The sequence below is a fragment of the Mangifera indica genome, chromosome 2 (assembly GCF_011075055.1).
Source record: "Mangifera indica cultivar Alphonso chromosome 2, CATAS_Mindica_2.1, whole genome shotgun sequence".
Taxonomy (NCBI): Eukaryota; Viridiplantae; Streptophyta; class Magnoliopsida; order Sapindales; family Anacardiaceae; genus Mangifera; species Mangifera indica.
Genome location: NC_058138.1, coordinates 7,660,794 through 7,675,560, shown reverse-complemented (window position 1 = coordinate 7,675,560; position 14,767 = coordinate 7,660,794). Strand labels below are relative to the sequence as shown.

The 14,767-nt window shown below is 31.0% G+C and overlaps 2 protein-coding genes across 2 annotated transcripts; one reads left to right on the top strand and one right to left on the bottom strand.

The window, feature by feature from the left end:
• Nucleotides 1-2,546: 2,546 nt before the first annotated feature.
• LOC123209512 (lignin-forming anionic peroxidase-like) lies at nucleotides 2,547-3,871 on the bottom strand. The gene is made up of 3 exons (XM_044627594.1): nucleotides 3,576-3,871; nucleotides 3,294-3,485; nucleotides 2,547-3,199 (listed from the first exon to the last, which is right to left on the bottom strand). Exons 1-3 carry the CDS (start codon nucleotides 3,786-3,788, stop codon nucleotides 2,645-2,647), a joined length of 960 nt encoding a protein of 319 aa, XP_044483529.1. The 5' UTR covers nucleotides 3,789-3,871; the 3' UTR covers nucleotides 2,547-2,644.
• A 1,266-nt stretch (nucleotides 3,872-5,137) lies between these two features.
• Nucleotides 5,138-9,747, top strand: LOC123200215 (protein SMG9-like). Its single transcript, XM_044615371.1, has 6 exons — nucleotides 5,138-5,382; nucleotides 5,955-6,066; nucleotides 6,697-6,812; nucleotides 7,837-7,956; nucleotides 8,110-8,199; nucleotides 9,369-9,747. The coding sequence occupies exons 2-6, from the start codon at nucleotides 5,988-5,990 to the stop codon at nucleotides 9,522-9,524; spliced, it is 561 nt and encodes a 186-aa protein (XP_044471306.1). The 5' UTR covers nucleotides 5,138-5,382; nucleotides 5,955-5,987; the 3' UTR covers nucleotides 9,525-9,747.
• The last annotated feature ends 5,020 nt before the right edge of the window (nucleotides 9,748-14,767 follow it).

Sequence of the window (14,767 nt, the reverse complement as noted above, 5' to 3'; positions counted from 1 at the left end):
GACAACTGAACCGTGGAGATCGAAGACTTCGCAAAAGGAGCACTCAGTGGCGTTACAGGGAAGTCCTTCGACTTAAATAGAACTCTCATCGTCGATCGTCATCTGCAGTTATAAGAAATGCGACTCACCTGCAATCAGAATCAGAATCAGAATATCTTAATAATAGGAGCATAAAAGGTCCATACATGTATCCATTCAGAGCACACTCGAACAATGAGTGGACTCGGCGGAGTGAGAATTGAATGTTGGATTGAATTTCGGTTAGGGTTGAATTAGGTTAGGGGTTATATACAAATCATGTGTTTGGGAAACAGAGTAAAACAATCAAGGTATATTTTCACAAATATGACAAGTAATATAGGTATAAAAAGATTACCAAAGTAATTTTGATTTTATTATAATTATATTATTATTTATTAATTTTTTGAATAAAAATAAATTTATTTTTAATTAATATAATAAATAATATAAAAAATTTAAAAATAATTATATTCAAGTATATTTAAGTAAAATAATTTACTAGTATTATTTTATTATCTTTAACCAAACACAATAATTATTTATACTTGTCAAATTTTATCAAACATAGTAATAATTTATACTCAGTAATCTTTTAAGTAATCTATTTTTAAGGTAATTTCTCTTTCTTGATAATAAAATATTATCCAAATCAAACGCCCCCTTAGTATATATTTTGGGCTTATTGGATTAGAACCATGATTCCAAACTGAATTTGAACCACAAATCTAAATGATATATTCAAACTATGAATTCAAGTCAAGTTCAAACTGAACCATATCAAACGCTCTTTAACTTTAGTTCAATACAGTTTAGAAAAATGAGTTAACTTTTTTTGTTTGAACTCATTTTAAATTTAAACTAAATAAATTTAAGTCAAACCCAACCAAGCCAAACTAAATTTTGAGATTGAGTCAACTTGGTTTAGTTTTAGTCTTATATAATGTCATTCATAGTTCAATCGATTGTGATGCTATTGTAACATTTTACATACCCTTAAGAACAATAACAATGGATTTGTAAGTTTTTTAGTAACAAATTTGAAAAGCCTATAATTAAAGTCTAAATTTATTTAATTTTAATGAAATTATAAATAATTAGTCACTAAAATCATAAAAATAACACTTCTAATGATTAGATTTTTACCCATTTGTTATTTTTCTGTTGTTAAAGCCTTTCCTTTTTAGTGTTGGACTAAAAAAATGATCATCATTAGTGTCACAATATAATTATTATAAGTGTCATAATACATTTTTAAATATTTTTTACTTCCTATAATTTTATAGTGACATTTAATTGTCACAACATGTTGTAGTGTTAAGACCATAAGTATATTACAATTACTTCACAAGGTCTTTTTGCTTCAAGTTAGGGTTTGATTCTTTTATTAGGCATATCTCAACATGGATACTTTTTATTTGTTGAGTTCATGTATAAACTTTGGGTGGCATGGTTGATTCAGTAAAAAAGGGAAGGTATCACTTGAATTGGCTGAGGATTGCATGAGTTGCATTATCTATAATGTATTTATAGAATTTTTATTAGAAAATAAAATGTTGAAAAATAAATTTAAGACTTTTTCCATATTTCTATTGATAGATAGATACATGTAGTAGTTTTTTGAAATTATATCCATTTCTTTTCTCAATATGTACACATTAGATTTGACATTCTTTAATAATTTAATAAAATTATGTGAACACATTTTTAATACATAATTTGTGTATACAGATAATGTGTTATTATATAATTAGATGAATTTAAATTAAATATAAAGTAACACTCAATCATATGATGATACATCATTTATGTATATAAATTATATATTAAAAATATATACACATAATATTACTCATAATTTTTATGATTACACCCATGGTTTTAAAAATTGGATCGGTCTTTGAATTGTCACCCGCTGGTCGAAACAGTTTTGGTTCCATTGAAAATCATTTTTGGATTTAGGTTGGATTAGATTGGATTAAATTAAATTGAACTGTTTGAATTATTTGATTGAACAAGCTAAAAAATGACATTTGACATGGTCAACATAAAAAAATTAATTAAAAAAATTAATTATTAGGACTTAAACCTAAAATCTCATATATTAATTTTAAACATATATGTCATCAATCCAAATATATTTTGATATTAAGATAATTCAAATTATTTATTTTATAATAAATTATAAAAAAATTTTAAATATTAATTTAAAACAGTTAATTAGTTCGGCCGTCAATCAAATAGGTTGGACCTAACCGTCCCCTCCACTTAGTTAATGTCTATCCCTTTTTTAAAACGTTGATTGTACCTCTATTAAGCTGCAAGCTTCTCATAGTAATAAAATTAGCTTGGTCTCAACATTATGACTACAGAGAACTTCTACTTATATATATTCGTTTTATCTTCCCATGTATTATCAAACTTTGGACTCCAGTTCTCTTCATTGTCTTTAATTTCCAAATAAGTTTCACCAGTTTTGATATAGATATGAAAACTGAATATGAAAACCGAGATATGAGTGCAACAAATTTACAGAAAACTGAATAGTAGATTACGGAGATCATTCCATAAAAAAGTTCAAATATCATTAACATCTAACTCTTTATGATATAGATATGAAAGCAAGTTAATTAACAGCATAGCATAACTTTCGGATTTGCCCTTCAGAGCCAGTAAGAGGGTTGATGTTTCCCACCTTTATCATGGCAGCTGCGAAATCAGATTTGAATTTTTTACGCTTCTTACTATATTCAAGAACAACGCTATCAGTGGATCCTCCACTAAAAAGCACTTGATCTGATGCAAGAAGACCCTTCTTCTTAATAAGATTTTTGAAGTAGTTATTATCGAAAGAATTAGGTGTCACCGGATCTAGAGGTGCAAGAGTTGCATTCCCACCAGAAGCTGGACATTTACGTTTACGAGTAGCAGCAAAGCCAGCATTGATATCACTTGTATTGCAATAAATCCTAGTACGGAATGTGAGACATTGTGCTTGCCCAATTGTATGTGCACCTGAAAGAGCAACCATGTCCCTCGCACTCAACCCTTTGGTACTGAACAACGAAATAAGAGAATCAAGGCTAGCCTGAAAGTCGGGGAGTTGGGTATTAGCTAAGCTTAAATTTGCAGTTGTAGAATCTCTTCTTCCAAGTTTAACCTTCCATGATGGTCCACCAACCTGTTTGATTGTTAATATTAGGAACTTATTATTCACAGAATTTAGATTATATAAAATTATAAGAAAAATGATTTAAGATAATATTATAACTTACATAAACTGATGCATCACGGGCAGCAACAGCAAGAATATCTGCACACGAAACAACACCTGGACAAATTTTCTCGACTTGAGATTTAGCATTATCTATGACTTGGAATCCCCTTACTGAATTCATATTGCCCGTGGCATGTTTCTCACTGGTGATTGTGGAGGAATCATTCAACAAGATGGATGCATCACAACCCTGCAATTAATTGACAAACTCTTAAATTTTTTTAATACAACAAATGAACAATAAAATTAAAACTCTGAAATAATATTAAGTATTATATACCTGAACAAAGCAATCATGAAAGTGGAGACGAACGAGAGAGGCAGCCATTCTACGCTCTCGTGAAATGGCAGTTCTAACAGCAGTGCGGATTGTAGTGAGGGCATTTGGACATGTGGAGTCATAAAATTTTGAAGAGAGTTTAGCTTCACTTTGTACACAAATGATCAACAATCGGGTGAGAACAGTACAAGTAAAGCTGATTGAAGAAGGCATTTTCAGTTACAAAAAACTAGATTGGCAGATTGAAAGAATTATGGTGGTTGAGATATATAGATGGGTGCATGGATGAATGAGAATCTTAACGCTAACATGTCTATTAGTGATAAAAATTAATTCTACCAACGAGAAGTAGACCAACTTAAAAGTGTAATTCCATGTAAGTAAAGAAGAATACAATGACATTTATAAAGTGGTTTGAGTTACAGTTAAGAAGCTTATGTTCACTGCTGTATTATTGATTATTTAGAAGAAAAGTCAACACAATAATATTATATGATACAAAAAGTGTTGTCTTTTTGCATTTGCATATTCCTATATTTATAAGATAAGAGAAAGGAAGTTACATAAACGTATATATTTGGTATTTATATATCTAAATCAATCTGTTTTTAAGGAGATTTGTTGATTGTGCTATCTAAACGGTATTGTTTTGGTATTTTTCTGTGTACAAGTATACTTATAGCATATGGGAAGCTTTTAAAAACTTAAAATGTGAAGTCAGCATCATTTGTAATGTTATGCCTGCTTTGAATATTTAATAAAGTTGCTTCTTTTATCAGTAGAATGGGATCTCAGCTAGCTCTATGATATCACCTTCAAGTTATACGATGCTTAGACCCAATTATGCATAAAATTGGATCGAAATTAACGTAACACCTCTAAATAAAATTATGTATAAAATTCTAAGGAATGTTTACAAACTTACAATAGTTTAAATTTGTAGATACTTGGTATAATATAATATAATATAAAGATTGTTTATATTATTATAAACTTGGGAATTTTAATTTCTTGATGCTGCTGCATACATGAACTTTGAACTGCATAGCTACCCACCAACCTGACCAAGAATAAATCCTCATAATGAAAAGGAGTTGGCTCTCCTTACCTTTTTAGAATGGCAATTAGATACCCAACAACATTTTCGGCCTTTTTAATGTTGGAAAAGAATTACATGTACGATATTTATTTTTTACTAATTAATTATTCATATAAATTGACATGTACTAAGTGATTAAATAATAAAAATAGAAGCACTTAAGAAAATGCAGAAAATATTGAGCAAATTTTAAAATAAAGATAAATAACACTCACATCATTTGATGAGGTTTGACAAGCGTGTTTGTGTCCTTAGGTTGTGATGCCCAATTTACCATAAATGAGGTTTACAAATTTTGTGGGATACATTATTCTTGTAAGTAATATAATTTATTTAAATAAATTATTAATTATAATAATTATAGGGTCAGCTTTTAATAATATTAAAAATTGGTGTCTAATGAAATTTCTAGAACTTTCGGGGAGATAATGTAATAAACTAAATTTGTGAAAGGCACATTAAAGTCATTATCACCGAAGCAGTAAGTTCTCAGGCGCGCAACAATGGCTGCCACCGGCTCTTCCAATACTTGACCGGTTCCCTCGGCCCCCAAAATGCTCCTGGCGAAGCCGGGGTTGGTCTCTTCCCGTTTCCGGGAAATTCGGACGCAGTGGTGCCGAAGGCGAAACGACGGCGCATCGATCTCGTCTTCCATCCCTCAATCTCCTCTCCGATTCTTGGGACTTCCACATCGGTCGCTTTTTCCCGGTAACGTCTCAATGGCAGTTCTGTATATTTGAAATATCAGTTGGTACTTTTACTTGTTTTATGAGTTCAAGGCTGTTTATTTCCCTGGAAAATGAGAGAAAATTGAAAAAAATTTCAAATTTTCAATTTTTTATAGAAGTTATAAATAGTTTTCAATTGGGTATAATTTTGAAGTTTTTAATCATACTTAAAAAATTGTAAATTTTTAGTTCTGTACGGTAGCTATAATAGTTTTCAAATGGCTATTATTTTGAAGCTTTTAAACAAACTTTAAAAAAATTGAAAATTTTAATTTTCATGTAGTACCTATAAATTGTTGCATTGGCTATTATTTTGAAGCTTTAATCATACTTAAAAAATAATAATAATTATAAAGCAAATTTTGAGTTTTATGTGGTAGCCATATATAGTTGTCAATTGGCTATTATTTTGAAGTTTTCCAATCATACTTTTAAGTGTAACTTGCTGATTATGAGCTGGGGTGGCATTCTAGAAAACGCTTACTTCTGCTAATATATGTGTAATGACTGTGAGTAGATTAAAGTAATTTGTGATGAGCTGGTTATGTGCAGCAGTTTTTGACTGAGAATAAGGAGTTCACTGTGATGGGTATAATCAGGCCATCTGGAGTGGGCAAGTCCACAATTATGAATGAGCTTTATGGGTTTGATGGAAGCTCACCAGGTGAGTTACTCACCACCTTAAAGTTATTTTTTTGTTATGAATTAAGCTACACACTTATTGTTACATATATTATGTTTTCTTTTGGTGGCTACGATTTTAGAGTTAATTTTGGCATTGTCTAAAAGGCTGCCCTGAATTTTAGTGTTGGGTTGAAATAGGTAGTCATAAGCACCATTAAGGAGTGATTTTAAGCAAAGCTTTTAAATGCCCAAAAATGCTTTTGTGTCGTCTTTTAGTGTTAGCTGAAATAAGTAATGGAAAACAGCATTTTGAATTGCATTTTACTGGAGATTCCAATTGCCTAGAAATGTGTTTGCCTCAATTGTTTCTGTTTTGACTGAAATAGCCAATCATAAACAGCATTTTGAAATGATTTACAGTGAGGCTGTCAGTCAAATGCCGAAAGTGCTTTTGTGTTGATTGTTTAATCTTGGCTTAAAGAGGCCAAAACATGAAAGCTTTAATTGATGGTATCTTTTTTCGAAAGTGATTTTGCAATTTAAAATTGTTCTTATTAAAGCGATTTTAATTGAGTGGTTTTAGAAAAGCAAAACAATTTTGATGGCGTCTTGTTATTTCTAATTATTATTTTTAATTCTTCTCTGAAATAACTTGTGTGCTTGTCTGCAGGGATGCTGCCTCCTTATACTATACTATCAGAAGATACTAGAGCCATGGCAAGGCATTGTACTTCAGGAATAGAACCAAGGATTTCTGCTGAACGGCTTATACTTCTTGATACCCAGGTTTTAATTTCTTTCTCAATCTACACTATCTTACATAAGATTTTGATTAATTCTCCTGTCTAAAGTTGGGAATACAGAGATGTTCCAAATTTATAATGTAGTCAGGAACTTGTAATCAAGTCATAGCATGAAAAATTCTTGCAATGAAATTAACTGTAATGATCCAATTCACTGCAGGTCAGTAAAGATAATATCAATGTCATAAAGGAAAATTGTGACTGAAAGGAAATCAAATTAAAATGAAAATAAATGATACAAAGAATATGATAATTGTGTATATAAAATATTTTAAAGAGAAAGATTTTTCTTAGAATTCAATGACAAAGGTATGGTTTAAAAAGATCTTGATAATAAAAATATACATTATATATAGCAACACAATGGATTTGGAAAGCTCAGAGTTGTAGCAACAGCCTGGTTCCATAAATAATGAAAATTTTCTTTCCTTTTCATATTTTCTTAAAATACAAAGTAAGAGTTTGGGGAAAAGAATAGAAGAGAGCGAAAGAAGTAGAGTGATTTTGCTACCAAAATGTTTTAAGTGAATAATAATTAATAGTAGAAAGAGAATGAAAGCATTTATTAGTACAATTTTATCTCAAGCTTGTTAAATTTGGGGAGGGCATAACTTTGGTGAGAAAATAGAAGAAAGACAGAATTAAAACAATTTTCAAATATTATTTATGATTACTATCTCTATGTTTGTTTATTTAATTTTAAATAAAATCTCCATATCATTTTCATTCCTGGTAATCCAATCGATTATCATCTAATGGCGGTAAAAGCTTGTCAAATCTTTTGAATAAAGTAAGTGGCTGCTAATATTTAAAAACTTTGAGGTATATTACTCATTCAGTGAATAATGTTGCCATTTCAATATCAGGAAATTTATTTTACTACATTTTTTATTTCATTTCCATGCATGTATCTTCTTATGTTTTTGCTTGATTAGATGGGGCCATAAATTTACTGGAACCATATTATTGGTTTTCTATGTATTTTACTCTTAAACTATCTTCTGCAGCCTGTTTTAACTTCTTCCGTTTTAGCTGAGATGATGAGACCTGATGGCTCATCCACAGTCCCAGTCCTAGGTGGTGAATCTTTATCTGCTGAGTTGGCACATGAACTTATGAATATTCAGGTAACTGCAAAACAAATTCTTATTTTATTGGGAAAGGAGTGGTTAATATAACAATCTGAAAAGTTTGTGATATGGGCATTTGGTGAATATTCTTGAACGTAGAATACCTCATAAATTAGTGTCTTTTTGGTTTACTGCAAGGAAACCTTCTAGCTTGGTGTTCTACTATCTTCCATTTGTCACATTCTACTGGTGATGTCTGAGGGGATCCATGATGATAATATGTGGCGATTGATGTTGAAGGTAGTATTTTTGTCTTGAGCACTACTTTCTACTCGTTTTCATTGTTATAAATTCCAACTAGCTAATGCCAGTTATATCTTAAGTTGACAGTTTCTTGTCTTTAGTTTATTTGATGTGCTATGGAGATTTTTTGTTTTTGTCATGTGTCTTCTGTTTGGTTAGTGGACAGATTTTGTGCAGCCTATTTCTGATTTTTCACATCATGGTTTTGAATTATTTCTGATGGTTTGGATCCTTGGCTTTTGCATGTTTAACATGGTTCCATGGTAAAAGTTATGGTTCTCAAATTTCTGCTATAGTAGTGGTGTATTATGATTTGGAAGTGCAACCTATTCTTTTGGCCTTCAGGCCCTTTATATTTGAAATAATAAAGGAAATAAAATAAATAAAAGAAAGAGAATTTCTGGTTTCAATTGGTCCGTCATTAGGGTCTCTTAACATATATTGGGTGGTTCTTCATTTTCTGAATGGTGATACTCTTGTCATTTCTTGTGAACCACATAGTGGCCAGCAAAACAGTAGTTCTTTGGTGAAGCAATTACTCGTGTACTTGGTATTAACTCTGAAGATAACTGAACAAGTTGTTTGCAGACCCCGTGAAGGTCTGTAATTCAAAGTTATCATATCATTAACATGACTAGATTTTGGGGTTGTTAATATATCATTATTTCTTGGGAATCTATGCTGGTAGGAAGTATTGAAGGATCAATTAGTAAATAGTTGGAAGTTTAGAAGACTGCAGCTATTATGGAAATTGACTAAAGAAACATGATCAGGGAGGATTTTAGTTAAGGTAATGAAACATAATTTGTGGCTTATTAGACAATTCCTTTAATTGGGAAATAATTCAAAAAGTAGACTCTTAAAGATGTGTACAATCGAACTCAAAATGGATACAAGTTGAATATTGAAAAAAGATTTAACCTTTAAACAAAGCATAAAATCTCATTGTCCCCCTTTCAATTTCTTGCGGAAAGTAGTACCATGTTTCAACAATTACGAGTAGGTTTGGCAAAAAAACCTCTTATTGTTGCTTTTATTTTTTATCTTTTTATATATTCTCTTCCCCTTTATCTTTTTTGCTTGTCGATGCCATGCTTTTTTAATTTGGGAAATCTAATTTTGATCATATGCACTAGATCTTCAATTCCATTTTCAGTTGTTTGCAGGTTGATTTATTAAAGCATGGCATACCTGATCCATCTTCTTTATCAGCTTCCCTTTCACAGAGCTGGAATTTGGGTTCTGAAAAGGAGAATAAAGATAAAGCAAATGAGGTTGAGGAGTATTTGGCTACTCCAGTTTTTGTGTATGCAAGTGGGTAATCAAATTCTTAACAGTACTAAAAAATTGCTGCATCTTTTTTCCAAGTAAACCAGAATGACTGGCTCTCCCATAGGTGAGTGGGCATATTTTGGCAAGCAAAAATGATTCATCAAATATCTCAAGGATGTGTTTTGTTTTACTATTCTTAGCTCTCATAATCTTCACCCTGTCATACTTCTTACTATTTTCTGATAAAATAAAACCTTAATAAATTGGGTTTGATTAGAAAATAGAAAGAATTTCTATTGTTTGGATGTTAATTAAGTCAAGTTATCCTGGCTGGTTTGCTCATTACTTTAAGGTCATTAGGGTGTATAATGCCTTAGGCGACTACTGTTGGGATGATATTGCGATATTTATTTAATGTGTCAGCATCCAGGAATACACTTGTCACAATATCTGGAAATCAGTTAATTTATAGTATAGTTGTACTATACTTGTCACATACTTTGGGCAACTGAGGAAGGCACTTGGACAATATTTCAGCACCTCTTCATTTGTTAGAAACAGGTGTGGAAACACGGCGGTTGAACCTGTAAATCCAAGTACTCAATGCAGAGTTTCAGATTCAACAGTACCAAAATTATTTTTGATCCCTCCTAAGAAAATGAGGGGGCTGGCATACTAAATCTTTTCTTTGTCGGCCATCTGAACCAACCTCATGGCATCCTTAATTGCCTTTAGCCATTCATCTGTTGGTACTTCCTTTAAAAATAGGTTGCCCTTAAACTCAAGAGGTTGATGTCTGGCTACCATACTATAGATAGGGTGAAGATGACCTCAATTACAATCAGTTACTGCAACTGGGAATCTTTACGCCTCCCCACCCACTTATCTTGTTAGGACGGCAACTCAGCGACTATGGCTACTCTGTCACTGGTGGATGCCCAACACTCTAATGCTTTTTGTTTTTTTTTAGGAACTTTTTATATGATTCACATGATCACGGCCCTATCCACTGATAATGCTACTGACGCACCCGAGGCTTGTTCCTAAGCTTCTGCTTGACTCCTCGTTTGATTAAGGACCTTTGAAACATCACAGATCGCCCTCCTGGATCTCCCCATCCTAAACTAAAATCATAATTCTGGCAAATGTATTACTTAACTTAATGTAGGTATAAAATACATACAACAATAGGTGAGCAAGAGGGGTCAACATTGCACGAGGACTCGTTTCTAACTTGTTTACTTATGCACTTGTCTGACACACTAGAACTTAACATCTTTTTGGGTTCTAAAATTATGCTTTGATACCATAAATGTAACACCACTCTTCAAGAATATACCCTTACACAGAATATGACCCGAAAAGATGTGTACTACTTGATTTTTTAATTAAAGACAACACAATTTAAGGCATGTAATCAATTCACTTATAAATAAAACCCTTCATTATTACAAAATAAAAGTCTGAAAATAACTAAGAATCTCTATAGTGCATAAATGGAAACAAAAACACATATATGAGATAATTTTTTAAAATAATGATTTTGCCCATCGCTTTTATGCAACAGTTTAGCTAGACTGTTGGCTCTCTTGCATGTCTCGCTACTTGTCTCTACTTATAAAACCACAAAAAAGAATGGGTGAGTGAAAGCACTTAGTAAGTTGATGACACCTTAATACTCTACACAAACTATAAAACTAAAATTATAGTGTTCCATCATTAAATATACTTGTGGTTGAAGTGGATGCTTTTTGGCTCTCTATCTTGCCCATCCATTTATTCTCAGCGTCCTTCTGCCTTGTGTAAATAGGTCATCTAACACAGATTGGTAAGGCCTAAGTTGATCTCAACATCTCTAATGTGCTAATGAAAACAAATGACACCTTGCGTGTCAACTTAACATTGTGCCTAGTGGACGTGTCATACAACTTATTGAGCTAACTAACTGTGTTACCCTGAACAACACATAAAGTTGATAAACTTGGTGTTCCATTCATGAATCTTGGTGTGGCCACATGTAACCTTTCCTAACCAATAGGTATGTTAAAGAAAAACGGTAAGAGTTCTCCTATTTTAGAGGGCCCAGAGAATTTTCTTTTAATGTCTTGTAACACTCCTAATTAGCAATTCACACAAACCAATCCTACCAATTGGTTGGATTTTCATCAACATAATCACAATTAACAAAATAAAAACTTAATCGTAACCATTATAAAAATTATCACCCACAGAAACTTTATAACCAATTTCAATAACTAGTCATATATATATATATATATATATATATATATATATATATACACAATCACATATATTCAATAATCAGAAAGATATATATATTCCCATGAATATATATTATCTATTAGATAAAGGTATAGGCACTTCAATACAATAACTACATATATACATATAAGAACCAAAATGTGTATATATATATATATACATACATACATATGCACCTATATACGTCAAGGAGATATAAATATATATACACATAAAGTCGCATATACTTACATATATGCACATAGACACCAAAAAAAACATATAAATCGATAAAAATGTGGTGCCCTCCTCCCATAGCCTCATGTCTCGCTAGTGCTCCCCGAGAACCTTTACTGCAACTTTTTACCTATAAAATATTAAATTAAACGGAGTGAACAATCATTACTCAGTAAGAAAATCTTACTCAATACTCAAAGCATTTTATACCAATATTAATCTCTTCCATACTCAGCGTGTCTGGGCTAATCACATACAAAATAATTGATACGGAGCACGCATTAACCACATATCATAATTCTCTTCATTCACACATTTATTCATTTCCTTACTATACAAATATGATTTACTCGTTATAATTTATGCATGTATGAGTGTCATGACTTTTTTATTTTCTGATCGTACATCTTTCTCAACCTTTATCAGTCACATAGGCTTGCATGCATGATTCTAATACAAATGACTTTCATAAAATATTTGCTAATTCTTTTTTTTTTGGTTTGTCAAATATATTTATTGACTGGTCTAGACTACATAGGACAATACTCGTAGTAACCATAGAAGGTACAATCCTCTCTTACACACATATTTCTCTATTTGTTTTCTTTGCTATCCACACAATACAACTGACATCTTTCTTTGTTGTCCACACAGTACAACTAATATTTTTCTTTGCTGTCCACACAGTACAGCTGATATCTTTCTTTGTTGTCCATACAATACAGCTTGCGTGTAAGGATTTTAAGCATGCGTTCTACTTTCCTGTATCATATAAGTCATTATAAAACCAAAAACACTTGTTTTTTAGTTTCCAAAAATATGCATAAGTTAGAAAATGTTTTTTCTCTTTCTTTATTTTCTGAAATCATGCATATGCTATGATTCTTCATGTATACATGTATAACCATAATATGAAATATGTCAATTCATTATTTTTCCTTATTTTTTTCACTCCTTATCAAACATCATATTATTTTCTCATGCATTTATATATATTTCATGCATCAAATTAATTTCAAAATTTACAATATAGACTTAATATAAGAGTTATTCCACATATCACGCACATAATTAAACAAAAATTAACTTACATCATATTCAATGACACTTTTTACCCTTATGGTCAAAAATTACATGCTTACCTTTAGTGCAAATTCTTTCATCAATTCATCATTTCTCACATATTCAACACACAAAATCCACTAAGCTAACCCCAAAAAAATGAAATTTCTAAAATACCCTTATGACAAAAATTACATCATAAGTTTTAATGAATTTCTTTATTCTTTTAAGCATAAATCACCTTAATTTTAATACCTTACATACTGATACAAGCAAAGGTTATTTAAATAACCTAACTTAAATTACTTCAAGTATGTAAAGTATGAAATTCTTACATTTTCCTTGCTAATTAGGTGATTTAAGTCTATCCTCCTTCTTTTCTTCTTCCTAGCAACTTTAATCAACCAACAACATAATCATCCATCAAAACTCTAAACTTGACATTTCTTAAAAATTAAACTTTTTACCTTAGAACTTACTAGAATTGATAGATCTACACTTTTTATAACTGGAGGCTCTGAAAATGAGGTGATTTAGTTACGTTTTTTGGTGAATTTTTGTCTTTAAGAGCCCAAAATCACATATTCTATTATATTTACCTTTAAGAGCCCAAAATCGCGCTCTGATACAAAAAATGTAACATTTCCTAACCAATAGGTGTTACAAAAAAAAGGCAAGAACTCCTCTAAATATTCAATGAGTTTTGCAAGGTGGTCAAGGTACTTGTATTTCTTAAACTAGGATATAAGTTGAATTTCTCTGAATACTTTATCAAAATATGATAGAATTGATTTATATGGATTTGGTTTGTTTGTTGAATGGTTATAAAGTGTTTCTCACTTTTCATTATGATAATGATAGTTTTTTTATTATTTGCTTCTCTTATATGTTTGAATATGAATGCAAATATATAACATGCTAGATTAGGGCACATTGGCCAAGATGGATTGAATAAAATTAGCTATGAAAGTTTATTAGAAACTTTCATATAGATATAACCGTCTACATATGAACATTGCCCAGCTGAAAAGACTACTAGAAAAAGCCATTTGACTAAGTTGTAAGATACTGACTTCCTTTGCAATTTATATACTTGGGTATATGTATTCCTATGAATGTAAAGTTTAAGAAGGTATCTCATTTCTCATTACTTGTGTTGATGATAATACTCAATTTGGTCTTGTTTATTTGATTCCCCATAAGTCAAAAGCAATAGACTGCTTTAGACACTATATATATAATTGAAGTTGAGAATCAATTAGATAAAATGAATAAAAGTTTTAAGAACTAACTGAAGTCTTAAGTATTTGTCCGAAAAGTTTCAAGGGTTGAGCAGTGAAAAAGGAATAATATGCAATTAATAATTTCAAGAACTTCATAACAAAATGGTATAACAGAAAGGAGTAATTGAACTATATTAGAATCGGTTAGGTTAACAATGGCACAAGCAAAATATCAATGTCACTTTATGATGATATGACATTAACAGTCACCTATGTACTTAATTGAGTGTCTATTAAATCAATTGCTTCCACTCCCTATAAGTTTTGGTCAGGTAGAAAATATGAGTTAATTAATTACAATCTTAGTGGTTAATAGTGTTTATCCATAGCTTTTCCCATGAATTTAAAAAACTGAGACTGAGAAGAAAGGAATGTATCCTTACTGAGAAGAAAGGAATATATCCTTATAAGATACGTTGAACACTTCAAAGGGTATCTATTCATTATGA